This window comes from Lonchura striata, chromosome 3, assembly GCF_050655825.1.
Source record: "Lonchura striata isolate lonStrDom1 chromosome 3, ASM5065582v1, whole genome shotgun sequence".
Lineage (NCBI taxonomy): Eukaryota > Metazoa > Chordata > Aves > Passeriformes > Estrildidae > Lonchura > Lonchura striata.
Genome location: NC_140705.1, coordinates 6,141,915 through 6,152,237, shown reverse-complemented (window position 1 = coordinate 6,152,237; position 10,323 = coordinate 6,141,915). Strand labels below are relative to the sequence as shown.

The window sequence follows — 10,323 nt, the reverse complement described above, 5'->3', positions numbered from 1 at the left end:
GAACTACCAAGTCTGTTGTAAGATGAAATGATGTGCAAACTGACTTTTCATACAATCATAGAATAGTTTGGATTGGAGGGGACCTTAAAGATCAGCTCATTTCAAGCCCCCTGCTCCCCTGACCTCTGTCAGAAGTGTGAACAGCACAATCTTGACTTCATGTGAGATAAAGATAAATGTGCAGTGGTTGGGTCCCATTCTGTAAAATGGAAATTTAACAGGCTTACGTCCCAGTCTTCTTCCCTGCATAAATAATTCCATGGATGCTGTGTTGGCCATATCTATGCTGCTGTATAAAACTTTCATGGCATGTTTGCCCTACAGTAAAGGTGATATAAGTATTTATTAGATAGTAAACTACAAAAATTGTTGCAAGCACATGAAAATTATAAATTCAGTCTGGGTATCAGCCTTTCCATAATGAAATCCTAATCTGAATCCTATTATCAAACCTCTAATACTGTTTTTTTTGCAATAAAAGATGCTACCATGCATGTTACAGCAAACATCTGTCCCTGTGGTCCCTTGGAGCTACACAAAGTTGGTTTATTTTCACAGGCAATGTGCAGGCAGCAAGTTACTGAAAGCAGTGTTTCAGAGCTGTAGTCAGGTGAAATCAGCTCAATTCTGGAACTGTTTCTGTGATGCCAATGGCCAAAAAGCACAGAACGCCAGAGGGGTTTGTTTTAGGGCTGCTGTACCCAGTGTGGAGAGTTCCTGTATGGAGGCAGTTAATGTAACAAAGCATCTGCCTTCAGTGCTGGGAAATGTCACTAAATGTCCCCTATTCCTCTCTGAACTGCAAAGCCAGTTAAGGGTTAAGGACTTCCCCTGAATTATCCTGCCCTTTGTGACCATTGCTGAGTTGTGTCTATTTAGCAAGTCATGAAATATTGTCACAAACTACTGTCCCTTTATCACAGCCCTGAGGAAGCACAAACCACAGCAGCTTTGTTATTCTGAACTGGCTGCTCAAAAGGAAATCAGCCACTGGCTTTCATGAGAAATACTTCACACAAACCAGAATGAGACAGTGGAAATGTTTTGTCATGTTTAAGGCTCTGTTGTTAAAAGTAATAATTCTTAAATAAATCAATTGCATGCCTTAAAGACAGAAAGATGTTTTTTTCTAGATTCTCTTGATTTGTACATGATCTGTATGAAACTGGATGCACAAGAGCTACTCTGAAGCCCTTTGTGCCAGGAAGAACACTCAGCACCTTTACAGACCACACTACATCTTTGGAAATGAAAATAATCAGCAGTGCAACTGGAATATAGTTTATCTTACTTAACACTTAATTTCCTCTTCAAACCCTTTCCACAGTAGCACTGCCTCATCTTCTTGCTAAAGGGAGGAGGAACAGAGGGTGATAAGGACTCCCACCAGACACAGCCTCTGGTTTCACAGCAGCTCAGTGCCTGTGGCAGTTCTCATCAGAAGGGGCTGCCTTAGAGCTAGGAGGAGAAATGCATTTAGGCCTTGATTTCCCCAGCTGTAGCAACATTCCTATTTGTGGTCGAAGTTCTGCCATCCTGCTTCAGTCAGCATTTACAGTTCTGGTCACCAAAGCCGTGCTGGTAACTTTGCCACCTGCCTGGGAGGGCATGCACGGAGGAACCGAGAGCACATGTCCACATGCTGTGTGACAGCTGCTGGGGGGAAGGAACAGAGTGGAGAAAATACTGTCCTAACCAATTTTAGCTTCTAGAGAAGAACCCAAAACTCACAGGTAGAGGAGAGAATGTTTGCCAGAAAGGTAAACTCAGTCAAGCCTTTCCAAACACAGGTGATGAAAAGCATCTCCAGTAATTCTCTGACCCTCTGCAGACCCCACTGGATTAGAAGAATTACCAGAACCTAACAAAACTCTCTCCAACATAGGAATTCATGCATCCTCCCTTTTAAAGTATATCTAAGCCTAGGTTCTACCCTGCAACACATTCCCTTTGTAGTTACTCATTAACCTGACCTCTTGGTGCATGTAATTAATTAATTTAAATATAGCAGGATGAGGAAGTGACTGTGTTCAGTCCAGCTACTGCTCTAGATATTCAACAGGCTAAAATCCAGTACTCTGTCAGTAACAGCACAGATTCTTCAAGGAGCCTGAGCCTTATACAATTACTCTGAACCCTTCCAGTTCAGATTAATTTAGAGTAAACCATTAGTAAGTAATAATTAGTAGTTTAAAAAAAAAAGCCGAAGTAGTTAGGTTTTGGATTGTGTTTTTAATCAAGTACAATGGAATCCCGAGAGGGGAAGACACACCTTACTAAAACTTTCAAACATTTGTAAAACTCAAGTTTATTTTTTCCAGTGGGCAGTTCAAAGTAACCCCTTCTCTCCAAAGTTCCTGCTCCCACCCTGCTGGATCACTAAATGGCTGTGGCCAACAGCAAACTGCAATGAATCTGAAGTTGTGAACGAGAAACCTCATTGCTACCACATACCTCTGTCATTTTATTTTTTAAAACCATCAGACCTGTAGGAAAAGGACTTGATAACTGTAGTTCTCTTTCTGGGTTAGCAATAATAACTTAATCTCACTGAAAGATAAGGTACCATTTAAGGCTTTCTTAATCAAACTTTTTTTATAGTAAGTTACTAGATGGCCATTAACAAAGAATCAAGAGTTTCAATTAACAGTTAGCTCTGGTCTTCAGCAGGAATTTGCATCTATGTACCTCAAGCATTACAGAAAATTTATTTTTTGAGATAAGATCTGCTAACTTCTTCCTTTAAATTTCCAGGGTTTAAAATAAGAGCTTGAAATCCCTGCTTGATGACATGCACATCAAACTTCCAGCTTTTTTAGCACAACAGCCTTCAAGAGGCAATTATGAGCTGGTACACAGCGCAGAACCACCTTTATCTCAAAAACACCTTCAGCAGAATTTACTCCTGAGAAATTTTTGATAGGGTTCAGGAGCATTAATTTTACACTACAGCTGCTAATTCAAAGACTCCCAGGTTAAACTGACTTTCTTGAGATGAGGCAGTAGTGCCATCCCAGCTGGACCTGTGGATCTAAGTCATCCAGAGACACATATCCAGAAATGTCAGAGCCACCTGCCCAGGCTTATGTAAGTGCTTGCACATACCTTATTGCTCGAAATAGAAGAGATATGCACAAGTTCTTTAATCACTGACTTCTATTTTCTTTCTCAAAAATTTCTTGTCACATTGCTGACTTAGGGTAGAAAAGAAGTCTTGGATCCTCTCTTTCCCCAAATTTAAGGGCACACCAGAATATACTCTCTAAACAAAATTAACTCCTAAGTCCCAATAAAGTTTTTCTTTCCAACACAGGTGCAAGAACACTAAAAGTAGTCAATATTAATTTAATGCAAAAAAGCAATTATCATTTACAAATAGTAAAATTCACTTTGTCTATCCTGGCTAGTCACACTCTGGAGTCTCATTCTGAAAGCATTCAGAGGCTTGAATGAAACACTAAGCAACCTTATTTTGTTAAGCTTCTCTTCCAGTAAAAAGCCACCTGTTTACTGTTTGGTTATGAAAATATTTTTATCTGACACTAGTCACACAAATCAGCAGGGTCTGGCTGTACAGTATTTTACACAGATAAAGTGCATCAAACAAAGAATGCCATCCAGTGCAAATTGAAACTGTTTTCCTGAAATCACAATGTAGGAAGCGAGGCTCGGCTCCCCCCAGGCTATCCAATCAAAGGATCGTCGTCATCGCTCTGTAACTGGAGCCGGGCAAAGGGCCGAGAGGGAGCCACTCTGTTCTTGGAGATGATGATGATGCAGGTGAAAGTGCTCAGGACCATGAACACCCCGATGACGATGCCAATGGCCTCGGGGACGCTGATGCACCACTGGTCAGCCAGCAGGCACTTGGTGTTGGCGAAGGTGCCGTTGTGTGGCCGCGGGGCGAGCCCCAGCACGTGGCACATCATGGCGTAGATGTCCACGTTGGCCAGGCTGCCCTGGCGGCAGCCGCGCCGGAAGGCGGGACCGCGCGCGGCCAGGAACGGGTGCATGCTGGCCAGGGCGTTGTCATAGCCGTGGTCCCCCACTGCGGCGGGCAGAGCACACAGTTACTGGCACAGCCTCTGCTGCAGAGCCACTGGTCCCCTGCCCATCTCCCCGGCCCCCACAGCATGTGCTCTAACCAAAGGTGAATGCACAACATAAAAGCAGCTGTTGGAGCAACCGCAGAAGAAGCCAGAGTTCCTTCCCTCTTCCCCCAAACCCCACAGGTCTTTTCCCATACTGGCCTTTCCCCATGGTTCTCCCTCCTATTAATCTCTATTCCTGTCAGTGCTTAACATTTCCAGTCTTCCCCTTCCCATTCTTCATGCCAAAGGTGAAAAGGAGGTTGCCATTCCACAATGAGTCAGTAGCTAGAATGCAAATTTTTACTCAGATTTTGAAACGTCTCTCCTTGTAGAATGGACACTTATTAAAAATCAGGCACCTTTCCCTTGATAGTGTTCAGTTTGAGCATATTAAGTACCCTCAATTCATGCTTAGCAGATAAGGTACTTCTGCTGATGGGACATCCAAAGAGTCAAAACCAAAAGACAAAGGATCATTGTGCCTCTGGCAGGCACGTAGCAAAACCTTTGTGGCTATCAGGTCAAGAGAACTTGGACATCTGGTAGGTTTTCAAGATTGACTATAAACAGCTGAAGAGCAGCCACTGTTAAATTTCCTAATGGCATTCCTGAAAAACCTGTCCAAGGTGTCAGAAGTCTCTCACTTTGAGTGACTGCATTTGAGTCCATTTCTTAGTAACTGTGGAGGAATATCACTGAGAACTGTTTCCTTGGGTGCTTCCCTGAAGCTTCTGATGCAAGAATATCCAGATTTCAACTGATTAGGTGACACTCACCACTTCAGCGAGCTTCCACTAGTCCTTTTTAATGTTTCATACCATTCCGTTTGTAACCACATCTTGTTTGTTTTGACTCATGTTTCTAGATTGTTTTCCCTGCTTTTTACTACTTGCTTGTTCTGAACAGAGCTACTCCAAGTCCCCTCACCAATGAAATTGCCAGTTTTTCACCTATGAAGTAGGATTCTGGTGTGTGGAGTTACTGGTACACTTGGCAATCCCTGCCACTTTGTCTGTGAAGACAATAAACCTTAAACAGGCTTTTAGGCTAAAGCCTCCCCTGCCTGATTCTGGGAAGCCTTCACAAATAAAATCGATTTGAAAAGAGATTTACTTCAACTGATACAATGCTGTTCCTTATAAATATCCACTTACTATTTTTAGGTACATGAAAGTGAATCTAAACAGAAACAAGAAAAAGAGAACTCTGATCAGAAAACACTTGTGCTATGTGTTGCCAAATTGAAGATAATTGTAGCAAATCCATGGGGAAATTAAAATATAAATACATCCTGCATTAAAAAGCAGTACTTCTGTACAAATACTGAAAAAAACTGAACTTAATTCTGCAAAGTGCAGACATTAAGATCAGCCAAAGTGGGTGCAGCCAGGATTTACACCACTCAACACCCTGTCTCTAACAGCAGTTGTACAGGGAAGTATCCAGGAGGGATATCCCTGACCCTATCGACCAGCCTGAGCTGTTGGCTGCTCAGAAACTTCCCAGAAGTTGGTACTTTGGTATTTAATTTCTATTAATGGATTTTCCTACCAAGAATCTGCTCAGAAACTTCCCAGAAGTTGGTACTTTGGTATTTAATTTCTATTAATGGATTTTCCTACCAAGAATCTGTCCAATCACTTTCTGAACACACATATACACACACACACACACACACAGAGCCTTGATCTCCAACTGGAATTACAGGTTAGAATTTTCTTACTATTACAACACAAAAATCTATCTGGAATTTGTTTTTGAGATACACTTTCATGTGACTGTTGTATTTTTTCAGTTAATTATCCATGCCTCTTGTATGCCAAAAAAACCCTGCCTGTGGAACACCTGGAAATATATACACATATATATATACACACATGCATATATATGTATGTGTAATTTGACATTCGAGCAGGAAGAAAGTGCTAGCTAAGCACTGAGAAGTGACACCTGTTGAATTTTGTCTTTCAAACATGCTGCAGTGTTCCTACTATTTTTAGTATTTCCTGCCATTTATTTTCATTCCCTAGAACAAATATTGTAATATTGAATGGTGTGTGTTGCATGCTTTGATTATTCATCCCTTCATATGTATTTTATATACAATAAAAAGTTAAACCAGTTTCCCACATCCAGGGAAAGCTTGAGACAGACTACTAACCTGCCTAAGATAACTCAGACTATTAAATTGAACATGACAAAGTGTTTCAGCCAACAGAATATTCCCCATGTCCTCCTCATTTGTTAAACACTCCAGGCTCAGGCTGAGAATGTTCTAGAAAATGCTGCATATTCCTAAACCTGCACAGTGCCAGGACTCCCCTTGCTAAATGAGAACCATCCTGCAGCTGTCTGGAATAGAAACAAGGCAGTTTACCCACACAACCCACAGAGGAACACACACTTACACTTGGAAAGGGACTCGTTCTGTACGATTGTCCAGCCTTCATCTGCAACCAGAATTATGGGCTGGATTCTCTTGTGATGGCGATAATGGAATCTGTCCGGAATTTCTTCTTTCAGATAAACTTTCATGTGACTGTTGCAATTTCTGAGTAAGTTATACACATCTTCTTTGTCTGCCAAGGAAAATATTGCACATGAAACAGCTGGAAATTAACTCTTGTTTACTACAGTTATCTGTCATTAAACCTAAGATCCATTATTTCAAATTAATTATTTTTTGAAAAAGCACATAGAAAAGCAATTTTTATGTCCCTTATGAAATGCTGCAATGGTTGAGGTGCATTTCAAAATCTGCCTTCATTTTAAAATCAGACTCCTCCCAGATGTGGGTTTGGACCTACAACTCAAGATACCATATGGGCTTGAAGGGCAAAATTCAAGGAGAGAAATCAACAGAAAGCAATCACCCCCTCAAGTAGCCAATATTTTATCCAATGCAGTAACTTTTTTTTTTTTTTTACTGTATGAATTACTTTGTTCATTACTGTGGCCACAGAGAGGCCAGCAATGTCATGATTTCAGACATGCCTGCTGGGGACTACTCCAAGATACAAAAACTGAATTCATGGTATGAAATCTTAGGTTTCACTCCCAAAAACAGAAGTGGTAAAACGATCAAAGTTGGGACTAGAGTCTTACTTGGAAATTTGCACAATGATGTTTTTTATTCTGAATAAACACATGGGTTTATTTCATGCTCACTGTGAATCACAGCTGCATTAAGTGAGCAACAAGAGACAGCCAAACTCAGTACCTACCTACTTTCCCAACCACCTGCACCGGGGTCATCCTTATTAGCCACAGCAATTTGACAAGAAATTCTCCTTGTCCCTATGATTGCCAAAACAAACTTCCAAATCAACCATCATTCTATAGCTTACTCATTATGTCAATGGTCTCCAACATAAACTCCATAGGTTTTGCAAAAGATTAGAACAGTCTAGCATACTGTGCACTTTTTAGAGAGGCAAGATAAACAAGATTTAATTCTCAGTATATGCCTTAAAATATAACCAAAACCAAACATACTCTGCCTTGGCAGCACTGCAGCAACAGGAGTCCTGTCTATCAGGGTGTAGTTATTGCGCCCGAGGCATTCATCCAGGACAATCAGCTTCTCTGCAGAACAGGAGGCCATTCCATGGTCACTTGTTATTATGACATTTACAGAGTCCCACAGGCCCGATGCCTTCAGTTTGTTCATAAGGAAACCAACATGTTTATCCACTTCTTCCAACACTCTGTGCATGTTCTGGGTGTCACTCGGGCCATACTTGTGCCCGCTTGCATCCGGTTCTTCCCAGTAGAGCACAGCAAAATTGACCACTGGGTCAGAGCTGTTCAGCCACTCAACAATTCTCTCCACTCTCTCCTCAAACTTCACTGAGAAGTTGTACTTCATAAAGAAATGAGGGGTCGTGTTGTTGATTTTTACATCACTACCGGGCCACATGGCAGCAGCACTTGCTCCCTTTCCCTGCTGTTGATTTGTTACCCAAATTGGAACTGCCTCATTCCACCAGAAGGGATCCGAATCGTTGAACTGTGAAAATTTTTTCTTGGCATCTGCATCGTACATGTCATTAGCCACAATGCCATGGCTTTCCTCATACAAACCGGTCACTATGGTGTAATGGTTTGGGAAGGTCTTGGTGATAAAAGCATTCGTGACTTCTTTTACAAGCACACCATCCTCAATGAATTCCTGGAGATGAGGAAGTTTGTAGGTTTCCAAGTAATCAGCCCTGAAGCCATCAAAGGACACGAGAAGCAACTTGGGTACCGAGTCACCAGCTGTGCAAGCACAACAGAGGAGGATTCCAGCAAAAAATAAAATCAAAATCGAGCTCATTGTGGAGACTTTGAAGCACTTCCAGCAGGTAATCAGATGCACCTGAAAAATTTAAATAGACAAAGTATGTAACCAAAACAATTCTACGGTGACCAGTTTAACTAGCTATACATTATATACACCTTCCTTCCAGAGGGTAATGTCTAAACACCCAGTCTAAACAACCACTCAGGTCAACAGTGGATCTCCCTACTGACTTCAGAGGTTTCTCACATATTGTCAGTTTTTCATATATTAAAACAAATGTGCAGTGTGATTTTTTCCACTGAAGACTAAATGAAAGGAAGAATTGTTTTCTTTTGCTCAATTATTCCATTGTTGTGTGTGTCCTATTCCAATTCTACATTCCAAGGGAGAAAATCAGTATTTTTCCTCATGTTCCAGCACAGGCACAAACACTTGAGAATTTCCAGACCCACATTTAAGAGTTCTCTGCAGCCCTAAATTCTTATTACACATCACTGTTCAGATCAGAAGCCTGTTTCCTACTATAATTATAATTTTCCTTTTCCATCTCACTTTCCCTTTTACGGTTTCCACCTCTAGAGTTGCTGGAAGACTTTTCAGCCTTTCAGCATCCCCATTTACTCATTGCTCATTCCATACACAGAACTGCCAGAAGTAACTTCTCCTTTCCTTCTAAGCTAGTCTAAAATCTACCATAACAGCATTTAAATCTGTTCTTCCCATACCACACTTTTCTATTAAAAAAAAAAAACAAAACAAAATTAATAACCTTAACTATGAGGTAAGTATTTCTCAGCAAGAAATTAATTATTGAGTGCCAGGTATGCTTTGTAAGCTTATGTATTATGTGTGACTTAATAGGAAGTTACAGAATGATGCTCTCAATCTTTAAAAGAGGAAGTGAATGTCCAGGTTTCACAGAACTTTCTGCAATGTTGTTAGGCAGTGTATTTGCTTCTCAAGAAGAGCAACATTCTGGCAAATTTTCCCTTTGTTATTTCTTCTATCCTTATCTTCCTTTATGTGCAGACAAACTGTGATTCTAGGAGGCACAGCAGCTGACTTCCCAACATTTTTAACATTAACCCTTTCCCGCAAGATCCATAAAACGGCAGGTTTATTTTAAAGGTGCTTTATTTTAAAGGAGCTTTAATGTTAGCTGTAGCTTTAGCAGTGACGGGAATTCAAAGTACAGGAAGCCACCTCCAGCCCTGGTTTCCAAGTTAAATGGTCTACAGAACATACAAGAGTTACGAGGATTGTCAAAAACAGCATTAAGACTTCTCTTAGCACCGAGGACTTGGAGCACACACGCCTTTTCAAGGAGAAAAAGGAGAAAATAAAGGGGAAAAGCAACGCAGCGGCGATATCACCCCTTCGATGTTGTCAGGTGCTTTAAAAACCAGAACCAGAGTTTTCCACAGCGCAGTAAGGCACAAACCCGCATCGTTCCCTTCGAAATGCGCCGCAGCTGCTCAGCACTGGGGTTTTTATACACAAGTGGCATATTCTAACCAAAAATTAACTCTGTCCCAGGCAAATCCAGCAAAACAACCCAGCCGCGAAATACCACCAGCACTAGTCCAACCTGCCCCCGAACCTCCCGACCAGGTTTTGGAGTTGCTCGGTTCCGCCAGAACGGAGGTTATTCCGCCTGCAAAGCGCACACATGCGGCACCGCCGACCAACCGGGCGCTCCGCGTCGGTTTCACTCACGCCTGTCCCTCACCCGCACTCAGACCGAGCTCACCGTCCCCACAGCCTCCCGCCGCGGGACACCCCGGTCCCCGCCGGGGCCCCACCGTGAGGCGCCGGGACGAGCGGGCGGCACCGGAGGTGGCCGGGGCAGCTGAGGGGGTTCAGCGCCTGCGCACCAGCCGCCCGCGCAACCCAACCGACAACTGATGGGCCCTGGGGGGGGCGCGGGAGCTCATCGGTGCGCGCGGC

At 42.3% G+C, this 10,323-nt stretch overlaps 1 protein-coding gene across 6 annotated transcripts; it reads right to left on the bottom strand.

Moving 5' to 3' along the window:
* Positions 1-2,212: 2,212 nt before the first annotated feature.
* ENPP4 (ectonucleotide pyrophosphatase/phosphodiesterase 4) lies at positions 2,213-10,323 on the bottom strand. Of its 6 annotated transcripts, none has more exons than XM_021527243.3 (4): positions 10,179-10,323; positions 7,587-8,451; positions 6,500-6,670; positions 2,213-4,048 (listed from the first exon to the last, which is right to left on the bottom strand). In XM_021527243.3, the coding sequence occupies exons 2-4, from the start codon at positions 8,407-8,409 to the stop codon at positions 3,684-3,686; spliced, it is 1,359 nt and encodes a 452-aa protein (XP_021382918.3). In that variant the 5' UTR covers positions 8,410-8,451; positions 10,179-10,323; the 3' UTR covers positions 2,213-3,683. The 6 variants fall into 6 exon arrangements, with proteins under 6 accessions (XP_021382918.3, XP_021382921.3, XP_085432371.1 ...); XM_021527246.3 differs by having other exon boundaries at positions 10,127-10,282; XM_085576245.1 differs by having other exon boundaries at positions 10,106-10,274.

What these genes read in the sequence shown, in the direction of transcription:
- ENPP4 (XM_021527243.3), bottom strand. Translation starts at nt 8,409, where the DNA reads ATGAGCTCGATTTTGATTTTATTTTTTGCTGGAATCCTCCTCTGTTGT. An exon ending in TGCAGTGCTGCCAAGGCAGA is followed by an intron (nt 6,671 to 7,586) that starts GTATGTTTGGTT and finishes TTTCCTTGGCAG; the next exon opens with ACAAAGAAGATGTGTATAAC. An exon ending in GAACGAGTCCCTTTCCAAGT is followed by an intron (nt 4,049 to 6,499) that starts GTAAGTGTGTGT and finishes TGCCCGCCGCAG; the next exon opens with TGGGGGACCACGGCTATGAC.